This window comes from Dendropsophus ebraccatus, chromosome 14 (genome assembly GCF_027789765.1).
Source record: "Dendropsophus ebraccatus isolate aDenEbr1 chromosome 14, aDenEbr1.pat, whole genome shotgun sequence".
NCBI classification, from domain to species: Eukaryota; Metazoa; Chordata; class Amphibia; order Anura; family Hylidae; genus Dendropsophus; species Dendropsophus ebraccatus.
The window spans coordinates 57783423-57799197 of record NC_091467.1 but is presented as its reverse complement, the minus strand read 5'-3'; the positions used below and the strand labels follow the sequence as shown (position 1 = coordinate 57799197).

Below are 15775 nucleotides of genomic sequence, written 5' to 3'. Positions count from 1 at the left end.
CACGCCACCAGGGTGCATATACATGTGGCTCTCGTTGCGAATGTTAAAGCTTAGAAATGCTACGTCTGACTCTGGGGCTGCTTGAAAGGAAACCTACGAAGGAGGGGGCGCTGGAGGGGGGGAGACGAAGCTGAGCGAAGAGCATGTTAGCAAGACGCCAATCGCCAACATACCTCTGTTGTTTTGGCTGACTTTCAAACTGGGGTGGAAGAAAGGGGGGGGGTTCGCGAAACGCAGAGTTAATTGTAACAGGGTCCCGAAGTGCGAATGTTTAGTGACACATGAAAGAATTTAGAAGGAAGGAAGATCGGTTTAGTGTCAGATGCAATTACATAATCAAAGCCTTAAAGAGTCTGAGGCCGTTGATACCTTCACCCAATCTGGGGGAGGGGGGGAGTGACCGTGTGTGTTGTGTGTGTGCGAGAGAGCGAGGGAGAGCAAGGGGGAGAGAGAGGGAACCTCCCTGTAAGGACATTTCCAAATCCAGTGCAGCGAAGGCCCAAATGAGCTTGCAGGTTGTCCGCTCCCAGGCTTGCACAGAGGTTTTCTTGGCAGAGCTACAGGATGAGGCTTACACAGTGCACAAGCGACATATCGGAGCCGAGAGCCTGGTTGCAGAGAGAGGCGGCTCTGCACACAATGTAGCGTTTCCTAGGATGGTTGGGCGTCACCTTTCCTCAGGTATTTCACTCCCCGTCAGCCCTCCCTACCCGCTCCTCTCCTCTCTCTCGCTCTCTCTCTCTCTCTGCCCCAAGGCCACAAAAATATTGTTAGCAAATTGCTTTGAAATCTGTATATTACATAACGTCTCTCGGAGGCAGCGGCAGTCAGAGCTTTTTTGGCTCCAGTTCAGGTTTGAGAAAATGGCGTCTTCACAAGCCGAGCTGCTTTCCACTCGTAGAAGAGAGAGAAAAATAAATTGGAGAGATTATGTGCCGCGTTCCGTGCCCCTTAATAAGCTGGTGCTGATTTAATTGGTTACGGCTTTCACCGTCCCCGGCTCTTCCCCCCCCCCCATAACCACTAACTTGAACGTCGTATTTGTTTACTCATGCTTCAGGGTTTGTGACAGAGGAAAGGGAATGTTTGTTTTCTTCAGCTTCGAAACGCGTGCGTCTGGGGCGCCGAGGGTTAAAGGAAATGCCTGGTGTTTCTCTGTGTTGCCGTCTGCATCATTTTTTCATTTTTTTTTTTTTTGTTTGTTTGTTTTTTTTCCTGCAGAAAGTTTGTGTTTTGTGTTGATGCGTTCATAGTGGTCACAGTTGGCGTCCCTGTACGTTACCGTCAGCGATGTCATTAGCGGAACAATTAGCGGCCGACGAGTATTTAACGTCCTGGTCGTGTGCAGGATTGATCAGAATGCACGTCAGTAACCTTCAATAGAAACTTCATATTTGTTTCTTATCTATTTCAGGGTTGACACTGCATTTTTGCCGTCCGTTTAACAGATCTATTTAATAGAACATCCATTTTAAGTGCTTTTTCCATTGACTTTCATTTATATAAAAAAATTGAAAAACATTTTATTTTATTTTTTAGCTGGCCATCTTTTTTACGTTTTTAGTGTTTTGTTTTGTTTTTTTGTTTGTTTTTTTAAAATAATAGAAGTCAATGGAAAAACAGATAAATTCTGGGGCAGTTTCCGAGGAAGCCAACACCGTTTTACCTGTATAACTCAGAAAAAAATGGCGGTAAACATTGTCGTTGATTCTAAACTTGCAGCTATTGGAAGATTACGACTCCCAACATGTCCAGACATCTAAAGACTGGGAGTCGTAGTTTTTAACAGTTTGGGATCACTGCATTAGGTGACCGTTTTTGTGCTAAAATTCAGTATCCTTACGAGTCATGAGGTTTAATTCCGAACCGGATGTCAGAAACCTAAGGGTCCTAGGAAAGAGCGGGATATTTGGAGGGTCTTGAGCCGGAGTCTCCTTACTGGTTAATCCATATGTTTTAATAAGATATATGAATAGTATTTCAACCAGACAACCTGTATGCAGATCTAGTGAGAAACTATTGTCAGACGTGATCCCGTTCTTGTCTGTGGGGCATCTGGTGTGTCAGTTCTGTCATCATCTCGTCTGCCCTTTTTACTATTTCCCTCATTATTATCTAAGGATGGATATATCTTTATCCAAGACAGGATTACATTCAGTTATTGTGGATGTACCAACCACATCTGCTGGAAGTTTGTTCCAAGCATCTACTACTCTTTCAGTAAAGTAATGTAATGTCGTTCAGTTACGTGAGCTGTACGCAGACAATTAGTCATAAATTGTTGCAGTCATTAATCTTCTGAAAGTCCTCTCTATGGTGCATAGCTATTTATTATTGTTTCCATTTCGGGAGGGTCGGACTAGAGGTGGGCTGTTAACCAGCAATACTCTCCCTTACTTGTCTGGCCAATCAGAGGATAGCATCCACTCCTCTCTATGTCATGACATAGTGCACTGGATTGAACAGGCAGGAATTATGCAGGGGGATTGTTTACACAGTATTATAGATGGGAGAAGGGGGTTATTGGTGCACTGGGCCCTAAAAAAACTTTTTTTTTTTTTCTTTTTTAATCCATATACTGCATCCCCTCTTTTCAGTTACATTAACTATCTACTACAACATTTATTTGTACTTCTTAAAAGTTACTGTAACCTCTATCTGTAACCAAGAATATCATTGAAATGACTCTTTAGCAGGATGCCGCAGCCTGTACCTGCTTGGCAGGGTTGAGAACGGAAGAGACGACAATAGCATGACTTACTGCCAAGTACAGAGCTTTGTGATGTGAGGGGCTCTAGAATCTCACAGCATAACCTCCGCGAACCCTGTGCAGACTAGGAGGAGAGGACTTTCTGTTAAAATAAACCTAATAATACAGTTGTCCATTTAAGTATCCTTATAAAATTACAGAAAGTGGTCTCCCCCCTATATCAGTCAAGGCTAGTGTGGACAGGGTGATATTCCCGGGGGTACGCCTCGATGTCTCATGATATCTGTGCTCCCCTTCACCAGGTTTTTATCCTATTACCCATGGTAGCAACGGGCATTGCAAAATATTGAATGGTATTTTTTATTTTTTTTTTAATTCTGGGTTTTCTAACATTTTATTTTTTTCTCTGCATTACAGATCTCGGTCACAGTGGTCTTGGAGACCATTATGAAAATTCCCATTGGGGACCGCAGCCTACACTCAGAGGTGAAACCAGTTATAGCTGGGATAAAGTGATAATAGACAGGACTGACAAGGAAGCGTGGCCTTCCATTACAGGAACTGAGACTGAATCTGCCTCAGAATGTACTACAGACACTGACTCTGCCTCCAACTGTGGCTCAGAGAAAAGTAGCATGGCTACGACGAGTGCCCAAGGCAACTTCACTGGACATACAAAGAAATCAAATGGCAATAATGGCGCCAATGGAGCACTCATCCAAAGCACTTCTAACCAGAGTGCCATTGGAGCTGGTGGAGCGAATGGGAACTTGTCTAGGGTTTGGGGTCCTGCGTCTGGCTCCAGCTCTAGCATTACACACTGCTCCTCCAGTAGTGGGGAAGGGAAGGTGGACAGCATGATTGGAGAGGGTAGGAGCCAGAACTGCTGGGGTTCTTCCAACTCAAATACCGGCATTAATCTTAACCTTAACCCTAATGCCAATCCAGCTGCCTGGCCTGTGCTCGGACATGAAGGAACTATAAGTGGAGGTAATCCTTCAAATATTTGCAGTCCAGTCAGTGCCATAGGTCAGAATATCAGCAACCAGAATGGAAACACAGCAGGTACCTTAGGTGCTTGGAGAAATTTGCAGTCACAAGAGAGCACAGAACCACAAACGTCCACTTCTCAGAATGTGTCTTTCAGCATACAACCTCAGAACCTTAACACTGATGGACCAAATAACACTAACCCCATGAATTCTTCACCAAACCCCATTAATGCAATGCAGACAAATGGACTGCCCAACTGGGGAATGGCTGTTGGAATGGGGAGCATTATCCCACCACACCTGCAAAGCCTTCCTGGTGCTAATGGTTCGGTTTCTCAAGTAAGTGGGGTTGGTGGTGACAGCACAGGCAGTTCAGTCTGGGGTCTATCACCAGGTGTCCCCGCTACTGGAAACTGCAGTTCTGGGTTCAATCAGGAAACTGGAGATACTGCTAGTACAGCAGTAAATGCTAAACAGAATGGATCAGGATGTGTGGCTCAGAAAGATGGTTCGGGTGTTAGCGCTTGGGATTCAGGACCACCTACCAGCCCAGGAGTACTGGCATGGGGTAGAGGAAGAAGCAATGGAAATATGCATTCTGGACCTTGGGGTCAACCAAACCGTGGCACAAGCAACAACATGAATGGTGAATGGGTTAAGGCTCCAAACCAGCATTCCAGTAATGACATCAATGGAAAAGGATCAACAGGGTGGGATAGTATTACCATTCAGAATCCTCCTCAGCAGGGAAGTGATCAAATTAACTCAAGGGCCAAATCTGTATCGTCTGGGACATCATCAAATGACAGTGCTGGAAATCCAAATGAAGGACGAGTGGGAGAATCTCAGCGAGGGGACAAGGGTTCGCCAGATCAGGGGCAGATGCAGTTGCCAAGACAAGACCTTGATCCAAGGGTCCTCTCCAACACTGGTTGGGGACAGGTCCCAGTTAAGCAGAATATTGCCTGGGAATTTGATGAATTTCAGCGGCCTGACAAGAAGACTATTGGGACTGAAGCTTGGGGCTGTGCAAATCCACAGCCCTCAAACTCAGGGGGGAAGAGTGAAGGGTCCATCATGAACAGTACAAATACCTCTTCAGTATCAGGATGGGTCGGCCCCCAACCTATATCTGCTCCTGTAAATGCAAGTTGGGTAGAAAATAACAAAGCGCCAAATGGTCCAGGGGGGTGGGGAGATCCTGCAAGCTCTACTGTTGTCAATGCTGCTGCCAAAAGTGGTCACGCTTGGAGCGGGTCCGCTAATCAAGAGGACAAGTCTCCAACTTGGAGTGAGCCTCACAAGTCCAAACCCCAAGGCTGGGGAGAGGGACAGAAGTCAAATCCCAGCTGGCCAGCTGGCGGGGGAGACTGGAATGATGTACCGCCTGTTACTACACATATGACTGATGGAAAGAAAAATACACCTGGGTGGGATAATGATGGAAAGCCTGCAACGGGGTGGAGCGAAAATTCACGATCTGGGACCAGTGGGTGGGGAAATGGCACAAGCACTAAGGCAAATCCGGGTACAGGCTGGGGGGAGCCCTTGAAAACAACTCCTCAGCAAAACTGGGGCAACAAACCCCAAGACAACAATGTGAGTGGTTGGGGAGGAGCTGCATCTGTAAAGCAGACTGGATCTGGGTGGGTTGGCGGACCAGTGCCATCACCACCGTCAGCCAAGCAAAAGGATGCAAACGCTGAGTCCAGCGGCTGGGAAGAGCCTTCACCACCGTCCGTACGCCGTAAAATGGAAATCGATGATGGTACCTCAGCTTGGGGAGACCCAAACAATTACAACAGTAAAAGTGTAAATATGTGGGATAGAAACAGCACCGTGGTTCAGACTGCCCCCTCGCCCAACACCAACACCGCCCCAATCACTCCTCCCAGTACCAGTCTGGTTGAACCACAGCCACCTCATCAGTCAAGTGCCCAGCAAAACCGATCCCCTCTACTTGGTCCAGGTTAGTGTCCGCTTTTATGCGTTTGCCTTTAATATCATTTGTATTGTAAATTCAGTTTCTCGTAAATACTTTCCACTCGTGTTACGCATCATATATGGTATTTTCACATGGGATTTCTGTGTGTAAAGTTATCGTTTTAGAATGACCAAAATTTTTACACAATTTTTTCCCCTCTATGTATTGGCAATGTGTACAGTCCACTTATCTGTTCATATGGGGATTGGGATAAAGGGGTTTTCCAGGACACTTTTGTCGATCACGTATCCTTAGAATATTGGTATCAATAGTGATACTGATACCAATATATTGGATATTGGTAGTTGGCCGCAGATTGCAGGGACATCTGTGCTGATGTTAGTGCTGCGGTCTCTTCTTACCAGGCACTCTGCTGTACACCCAATAGTGGTGCTTTGTCCCGTTCACTCCATTAGGAGCCACCATACCAAGAATAGTGATTTTCTACTGTACTGTGGGTAGGAATTGAAAACACTGCAGCGGTTCCACAAGGACACCAGACTCTTATCAACTAGAGCAGAGTTCCTCAACTCCAGTCCTTAAGGACCCGCAACAAGTCAGGATATGAGGCTATCCTATATAAAAAAAAACACCTGTGATAATACCTGATGCACTTACTATAATCATATCACCTGTAAAGTCCTTAAAACAGGACCTGTTGGTGGTTCCTGAGGACTTGAGATGGGAACACTGAGCTTAGAGGGTCAGGAGTCCAACCCCTACTAATAGGAGATAGATGCCCCAGGTTAAGTGGTAGGCCACCAATAGAGATTAGCGAATCTACAATATTAGCAAAGCGCTTTGCTACAGCCAGCCATTTGCTTGTCAGCCTTTGAACTCCTCTTTGATCCCAGGATGGCATCCAGCTTTTCCTGGCGCCTGTAGCAGAGCGGAGTTCAGAGGCAGCCAGCGGACAAGGTGACAGCTGAGCGAAGTGCTTCGCTAATACTGCAGATTCACTCACCTCTAGTCACCAATACAGTCTGGGAAAACCCTCTTATTTGGCAATATGAAAAAAGTGATGTTGGTTTGATTTTTATACCATTTGTAGCCTCTTAGATTTGCAGTTCCTTTTTTTATTTTGTTGCAAGATTTAAGAATTTTACTATCTGGTTGACTATCTGCACCTCCCTGAATAGTCAGATGGTCGTGACCTTTAATTTAAAAAATCGGGTTGTAAATATGAAGCTGAGGGGGTGGGATTTGGGCATGGGAGGGCGAGATAAGTACCAGCCTGAGGGGATGTGTGAATGAGACCAAAGGTGCGTGAATCGGGCGGAGGATGTGGGGTGACTATGAGGCTAAAGGGGCGAAAATCAGACTTTAAGGGTGCGTTCACACCTACAGGATCCGCAGCAGATCCGGTAAGTGTGAACGTACCCTAAAGGGGAATTATTTTTTTGTTTTGTTTTGTTTGGGTTACAAATGTGTGGTCCCTCTACCCTGTCCTACCTGGTGAGAAAACTGAAAGTGTGCAGTTCTCTTCATTCTGTTATGTGGGAGGTGGGATAGCGTTCAGGGGACCCACCTAGTTGGCTCCTGGATGAGGGGATCCCACCTTTGCCATTTATGGGGGAATAAAACTTTACATCTCAGCGATCCAGTTTCAGGAGCTTTGGTCTATGTGAGCAGCTCAAGAGCAAAGGATTGTAGGAGAACCTGTGTAGCCACCATAATCAGTAGGTCCTGCGGTCAGAAGATATTTATCAGCATTTGCCATCAGGTGACAGGAAAGAGAGTTAGCTGCCATTTCACGCTGAGGAGAGGCGGCCCGCAGTTTTGCTTTTTTTGGATTACTTGTCAGGAAGTCTGTAGGAAAATCTCTCTCCACAGAGGCGGCATTCTTACATATTTTCACTTTAATAAATTCCTCAAACTTCTATATTTCTGCATTGTGGAAAATCTTCCAGCGCTCTGCGGTCGCAGCTTAGAGAGGCCACAAAAACATTCTGTGCGGCCGAAAGACAAGATTGCACTTATGTAATATAACTTTTACTGGGGGGCCATCAGTAATGATCTATGGGGCTACTATGGTGATCTTCATAACCCCCTTGTCTCAGCCTCTTCTATTAGATAACTGGGCACCAATCTAACGTCTGTCAGCAATCCGGTAGTGCCCTGACCCTTTGCTTCCTTGGGAGATAAGTGGCTTAAGAGGTGTCTGGCAGCAGCTTACCTCCCACTTTGCTATGTAATAGGCCCAGCAATCACATGAAAAAAAATTCCTTGTTCCTCAGAGCCATATTACATGAGATGTGTGGCTTAAGAATGATGGAAACAAAGGGCTGTATGATATTTATTCTGAACATATCACCGCCACTTTAAGAAACATTTGTGTCAAAAGTTTGATTGATCCCATTCTAAGGGTCCGTTTACACACACACAGATTATCTGACAGATTTTTGCAGCCAAAGCCAGGAATGGACTATAAACAGGGAACAGGTCATAAAGGAAAGATTGAGATTTTTTTTTTTTTTTTTTTTTTTAAATCCATTTCTGGTTTTGGCTACAAAAATCTGGCAGATATCTGTCAAATAATCTGTGTGTGTAAACGGACCCTAATGCTGCGTTTACACAAGGCGATTATTGGCCCGATCGTACGATTAACGATTTCGAAGTGACTATTTTTCTTTTATAACGATCAGCGTTTAGATGGAACGATATATCGTACAGAAAATTCGTTTTGCAATCGCTTAAGCCTATCTCACACATAGGTAAAATCAGTGAACGACTGTTTACACGGAACTATCGGCGAATTTTTTGCGAACGATGATTTAAGAACATGTTAAAAGATCAAAATGAACGATTTATCGATCGCTGTGTTTACACGTACGATTATCGTTCGAATTTTATCGCTATCGTGAAAATTCGACCGATAATCGTTCTGTGTAAACGTAGCATAAGTCCAATCACTAGAACGAGCGGGGAGAAGGACTCTAAGTGCTTCTCTATGGCTCCATAGACTTGCCATAAAGTCCGTCTCCTAAGGAGCACAATACGGGGACAAATGTCATAACATATAGGGGTGCTATTACACACCACAGTTACCAGCTGAAAAGGCCGATTCTGCCCTGTATAATAAACCCACAAAACAATGAATGAACAAGCAGATGTTTTTTTGGCATGACTGCCTGGTGTGTGGTCATGTGTCAGCCACTAGTAAATGGTCACTGGCCCCAGCTGTTACGTGCCATACTACTGGCATCATGGCTCTATTGCCAAGTGTCACCATTCTTGACCCCTGAGCTTCTGCACTACATTGCAGAGGTGAGTAAATGGTTTTATATAATTACATTTTTTTCCCCCCAAAAGATGGATAACCCCTTCAAGCCAAGGTAAAGAATCTTTATACCAAATAGTTTCCCTCCAAAGTAACCAGCAGCTTAGTATTTGTAAGCATCCTAAAGGATGATGTGGAAGTACATTTTTTTTTTTTTTTTTTTTACCGAAAGGCATAAGTCTGTAATGTCAGGATGGCCGGCGTATCAATGTCACCTCCATAGTGACAGACACCGGCTGTTTGTTCCCTTCTGAAAGCGCTGGCAGGATTAGAGAAAGGTAGATCAGCTTATTAAGATGCTACCTCTTTGTTCTTAGCCGGCTTAAGTGTCCTTCCCAAGCTGTCTAAAATGGGAATTGTATTCTAAAGTCTCTCAGTATCGGTGTGTCTCTTATAGTATAGGAGCTGGTCATTGTAGAAGGAACTCTCTGTATAATGTCTGTTGGCGTCCTGTGGAAATGATGGTACTCTGGCCAGGCTGAAGTGTCCTGAACTAGTTCCTAACCTTAAATGATGATAACTGTTGGGACTCGACATTGTCCTGGTTTCCAGCTATGCATGCAACCAAAAAGTTGTACTTAAAGGGTGGTCTTATATTAAGCCCTGCCCCCTTTTCACGCCTCTTAGTAAAACCAGCCGGGCACCCGGTGTACCAAATCCACACCTGCTTGCAAGCAGGCGTAAATCATAAGTGAGGCACTGGAGGAGGCCATGCCTCCTCCCCGCCTCATTACGCCCCCACAAAATTATAGACACATTTAGATTACATATGTCGAAAAGCTGGTCTCTGCTTGTGTATATCATTTATTTTTATGTTGCAGCCTGCCTCTGATCCTGACCAAATCTAGTGTTCTACATATACCAGTAACCACAATAATATTTCCATACCCGGTTGTATAACCCTGCTGTGAATCCAGTACAGTTACATCCAGTGATTCACAGGTGATGTCTTCACTGTTTCTCGATCTCACCCAGACGGCTATGACGTCTTCTCCTGGCCACGACTCGTCTCTGTGGAGTTTGCAGTGCAGATGTTTTTAGCTTTCTGCTTTACTATTCAGTACAATTCAGAGTCTGTATGGAGGGTGCTGGGAAAGTGCTGCGGAATCTGTTGGTGCTATATAAATACATTATTATTACTGCTGTGACCCTACAGTAGTCTCACACAGTGCCCCCCCCCCCCCCCCCCCCCAAATAGTAGTGCTGCCTGTAGTAGTAAAGCCTCCTTTATCCCTCACACAGTAATGGTTCCCCTGCACACCTAGTCCTGAGGACGCCAATACAGTTAAAAGTATCGCCCATTGAAGGTGCAAATAAACGTTTCTGGTGCTAGCAATGCTATGGGACACATTGGAACAGTCCGTGCCTCCCAGCACCGCCCCGAAGGGTCCTGGGATGGTTAGGAGCTAAGAGAGCAACTAAATACTGTACCCTCCTCGGACTCAGCGGTAGATCTAGGGTTAATGGGGTCAAGTTAAAGGGTTTTGCAGGAAAGGTCAAGACTTGAGAGTGGCAGATGGCATAGGGAAAGCAATGTGAGTAGAGTTAGGGCGCACAAGACATAGGTTATGTGTGGTATCTGAAGGTTAGTGTGTCCCTGCTGGGAGGAGCTGGGCTAGATGCAGTATAGCAGGTCGAGCTGCCCATACACCCGCCATCTCGCTTCACATCCAACCAGCGTTCTGATGCTTTACACCATTGAGCTGCTGCTTGTTGAATCGGACATTGAAAGTCGACAATCAGAATCATTTTTCATGATTGATATCGCTCGTGAAACTTGCAGATCCTACGGCTGAACATGAATTTACTCCTGATAAATCAATATATGGCCGAGGCCTAAATCACTCACAACCTCCGACTGACTTCTCTATATACAAAAGCACAGCTGACTATCACTATGTGTATACCAGTCCGGCAGGTTCCAAAAAGCTATGAGCTCTGTATATGGTACTATATGTGTGGTTCACTGGTTACGGGTACCTAGAGTTACATTTACAGGTGGAGTTTTTTCTATAACTAAGAAGGCAGTCATCTGCAGTGAATCTTAGATTGGTGCTTTGGGACATTGTAGTAAAGTGTAGTAATGCAAGTTGAAATACTGATCTAGAGAAAATGCATAACTGCTTGTGGTCTGACGTTTGTGTGTGTGTGTGTATATACACCTATCATTAAAGTGTGTGTGTGTGTGTCCGTGGATATATATATATATATATATATATATATATATATATATATATATATATAATATAATCAAAAATTTTAAAAATAAAGTATAATACTATGGCAACCATCGAGGTGAGCTACTATTTTAAGGTTACCAGGACAATAATAGTGTGCACTCTAATCCAGTAATGGATGTTGTTCTGCCAAGTGCCAGACTATAACGGACACGAATAGAATAGGATGTAATTTGGAGTTATTTGCCTAGTATACATGTGCTAGATATAACCCTGACAGCCTCTCCTGTGACCACAATATTAGGGGTGATGTCATACTGGACGCTTCATGTCAACCCAACTCTACCCCACCAGTATCAGACAGCTGTAGAGTAGTGGTCCCTTGTGTATTAAATGTTTCTTTCTACTGATGTATTGTTCTTTTATGAATTGAGGTTTAGATGTATTTTCTGTCTATACAGTTATGATCCATTGTAATGATTCACTCAAAGCACAAAGTCTGTCATTTTAAGGGTAAGATGTAACCATTTTGTATGATTTTCAGGCTGGGGAGATATGCCCCCTGTCCATTCAAAGACTGAAGCCACTTGGGGGGAACCTCCATCTCCGTCTGCTGCAGTTGACAATGGGACTTCAGCTTGGGGCAAGCCGTCTAATACTGGTTCAGGTTGGGTGGATGGCGCCGGGGATTCTCCTGGATCTTATGGAAGGACAAGCGCTCAAACTGCTGCCCCTGTGCTGTGCAAACCAGGTACGTAAACCTTTCTTTCTGTATTAGGGCTATAACCACATGGCAAGACTGGTCTACATGCTTGTATGTCTGCATGATGTTATGACTAGTGACAATAGAGCGTGTGTGTGTGTGTGTGTGTGTGTGTGTGTGTGTGTGTGTGTGGTTTTCCCCATATGTTAGGGCCATATTACACAGCCCGATGAGGAGTATAAGCGAGATCTTGCCAATCGGCGCTCGCTTACTGAGCCTGTTAGACAGCTTGACAATCATGTAGCAAGGGATGTATATGTATAATACAGTTTTATACTTAGTGTCACTGTTGTTTTGCAAAACTTTTGACATGTCATAGAGACAGGTCTGAGTGTTCCGACCTGTACCAGTCGGGATAGCGCCTGCTCTGTGTCACCTGATCAGTTGGGATTATAATGGCGCTCTATAGAACCCAACTGATTATGCTGAGACAGTGCGGGGAAAGGACACGCTGCAGCGCCGTCCTCTCCCCACTTGTTTTGATGACATGTCAAACGTTTTGCAAAACGACAGTAACACTTTAAGTATTCAGGCGCCTTTTCCCTGTGATTCCTGCTCCCCGCAGCCGCCTCTGACACTTCTGACCATGTCTCTTCAGTGACAAGCCACTCAGCCAATCACGGGCTGAGACAAGACAGCCCTGCGGCCAGTGATTGGCTGAGCGGCCTGTCAGTTCAGATACAGGGCCAGTATAGTCTGCAGCAGCTGCGGGGAGCAGGAAACGCAGGGTAAAGGCTGCAGGACACCGGGCGAGCCTGGCCACATAAGTATAAACTTTATTTCCCTTACACTGTCATCAGCCGTGCATTACTATTACACCTAGCGATGTGCGGTCGGCAGCCAATGATTTTTAAACTAGCTAAAAGACAACAATCAGCTGGTGATCGGCTCCTTGGCTGATGTCTTTTACAGAGCGGTAACCTGCCAACACTTAACCAAGTCACCCTGAATTACCTCTACGTTTCTATACACTATGCATTTGTTGCTTGAGACTCTGGCTCCTATTAGACAAAGCGATCTTTAATTTTCTCCGATTACCGATAAACGATCACAAGCGAATGCTTTTGTGAACGTCCTGAAATCATTCCCCGTAATAAACGTAACAATCAGTAACTATAGCTCAGGAATTAATTGAGGATAAACTTAAGGTTGTCCATAAAGCAAACAACATGCGGTATGTATGAGCAGTGGATGGAGTCCATGTTGAGTCATCTGACTGATTTTTGAGTGTACATCTACCCGTACTAGCTATGGATATTAATGACCGACCAAGCATTACATGTTTACTTTGATTTCCCAAATGTAGCTCCAAAATCTATGCAAGAAAGCTGGGGAAGTGGAGGAGAGGAGGTCGGCCTCAGTCAGTGGGAGGATGAGGAGAATGATATGTGGAGTAATACTGCTTCCCAAGACAGTAACTCATCCTGCAATTCTTGGGGCAATGGACCCAAGAAAGGACTTTCAAAGGTATGTGTGCAAACAGTAACGCTATCTAAGAGAGAAAGCTGGTTTATGGAGTATGTTCTAATGTTTTGTCATTTCTATCAGGGCATGAAGACCCCAAATAAGTCAGATGAGGCCTGGATTATGACCCGATTGACTAAACAGCTCACTGATATGGGCTTTCCGGTAAGTTTTGGCCAAAATTTAAAATTTACATGTCAAGAGTTTGGTGAAGGGCAGTCCCGGAGAAAATAAAATACTTGCCCTCTCCACTGGTTTCCGATTCCACACCAGAGGACTGCCTAGGAGAAGTGTATAATGATATCACTGTACAGCCAGTCACTCTGTGCGCACTTACACTACTGTACCCTGTACCACTTACACTACTGTACTACAGTATGTGGGTTTTATTTTTGTCCTGCTTTTCCTTAAAGAGGGCCCCTTTGATGAAATTGGAAATAGTTTTACTATTTTGGTGTGTATAAAATGCTGACGTTTAGTTTTCCCCCTCAGAAAGAGCCTGCGGAGGAGGCCTTGAAGAGTAACAACATGAACCTAGACCAGGCCATGAGTGAGTATATATAAATATGAGTGAATAGCAAAGTAAGAGCAGACTAAAGGAACCATGTGATCCTTTTCTGCCATCAAACTTCTACGATCATATGATTGTTTTCAGCTAGGAACGAATGTACATATGTTTATTACAATGGTGGTTTGAGACAAAGCTGTAGTCGAATGTTGGGAGATGTAGAAAAAGTTGGAATATATGAGCGGTTAGCCTTACGAGGAGGGCATTACTGCTCCAGTCACACGGCATTCTCATGGATCTCATTGTCTTGAGCGATGAGTGTCCTGGTGTTCAGATCCCCAGTGATCATTTATTTATTACCTATCCTATGGGTTGATGATAAATGTGGCTACAGGTCAACCCTTTAACATTTTGAGAGTCCTAAGGTCCCTTATGACTTCTGTGCTCTGTACCTTTTTACTTTTACAGGTGCTCTTCTGGAAAAGAAGGTGGAAATGGACAAGCGTGGACTGGGAATGGCTGACTATAATGCTATGGTCGCCAAGCCCCTGAGCTGCCGCCCACCACCGATCTCCAAAGAGTCTTCCATGGACCGCCCTACTTTCCTAGACAAGGTAGTTAGAGAAAGCTTGTATGTTCTTCTGCCCACAGAAATGTCCTCCTTATCCTGCAGCAGGTTAACAAAGACGCCATGTTTTCCGATCACATCTTTTATTTAGTAAACTACCTTATAAATAAACCTGATAGGTGTAGTTGTAGTTTAGCTTGTTCTCATTATTCTCTTTATGTATGCCCTGGCAAAAAGCCTCAGAATCCTTCCTCTCCTTTTTTTTTTTTTTTTTTTTTTTACTTCTCCTTAACCTTAGACATAAAGTATCAAGTAACGGCTGGCCTAAGCGGCACGTACCCTCATTCCATGCCAGCTTGTAACTAGAATCCACAGCAACTAAAATATCCACAAGACAATTTGTCTTTACATTTTGTGTATTTTGTAATTTTATATATATTTTTTTTTTATGTGTGTGCGTGTGTGTATATATATATATATATATATATATATATATATATATATATATATATATATATATATATATATATATATATATAAATTTCAATCAATCATATAGACACAAAAAATTATATAAATTATTGTATAATATAAAATATTGTATATAAAAATTATATATATTTTTTCTACAATATTTTATATATTATACAATAATTTATAATATATAATAATTTTGTGTCTGAATATAAATCATATATATATATATATATATATACACACACAAACACTATATAATTTTTATATATATATATATATATATATATATATATAATTTTTTTTTTTAATGTTTAGTGAACTCTATGCATAATATAATATGCTTTGTCTGCTATGAATGCTGCACCGCATGCTGCCTTCCCCTGTGCAGTCCAGGCCTGACTGTTCTGTAGCAATGGCTGCCGGGGATATTATTGGCCTGGTGCTGTTTGTGCATTTGGCCGTGTCACAGATACTTGAGTTGGCTTCACATTCTGATAAGACTTGATGTCTGCTGTCCTGCAGAATCTAGGTTGTGGGGGGTGAAGCAAAAGGATTAATGTTCTGCACAGTGAACAGCTGAGCAGCCGAAAAACACAGACTTCTGGCCATGTGCTTGTCTTCTCTTAAATGTCAGCAAAGCTATTAGGTCATGAGAAATCCCTGGTGACTGAACGCAGCCGACTTCCCGGGCTGCAGTTAACCCTTCTCGTAGGAAAGATGAGCCTCAAGACTGCAATAAAATAATGGAAATAGAAAATGGGAAGTATTGCATTAGGCTGTTATATGTTACTTGTCAGGATTAGTTACTTGGAATGACAGGTACATTTAAAGGGAACCAATCAGACCTTACAG

General features: G+C 43.7%; 1 protein-coding gene across 3 annotated transcripts in view; it reads left to right on the top strand.

The window, feature by feature from the left end:
• TNRC6C (trinucleotide repeat containing adaptor 6C) overlaps positions 1-15775 on the top strand; it is a 70316-nt gene that overhangs the window by 40079 nt on the left and 14462 nt on the right. For 2 of the 3 annotated variants that reach the window (XM_069953607.1, XM_069953606.1), the window contains exons 5-10: positions 3128-5671; positions 11688-11894; positions 13213-13373; positions 13455-13535; positions 13863-13920; positions 14347-14492. In XM_069953607.1, coding sequence (XP_069809708.1) covers positions 3128-5671; positions 11688-11894; positions 13213-13373; positions 13455-13535; positions 13863-13920; positions 14347-14492 — 3197 coding nt within the window. Of the gene's footprint in view, positions 1-486; positions 682-3127; positions 5672-11687; positions 11895-13212; positions 13374-13454; positions 13536-13862; positions 13921-14346; positions 14493-15775 lie in introns of those variants that run through there. The other variant, XM_069953608.1, reaches the window with a different exon arrangement.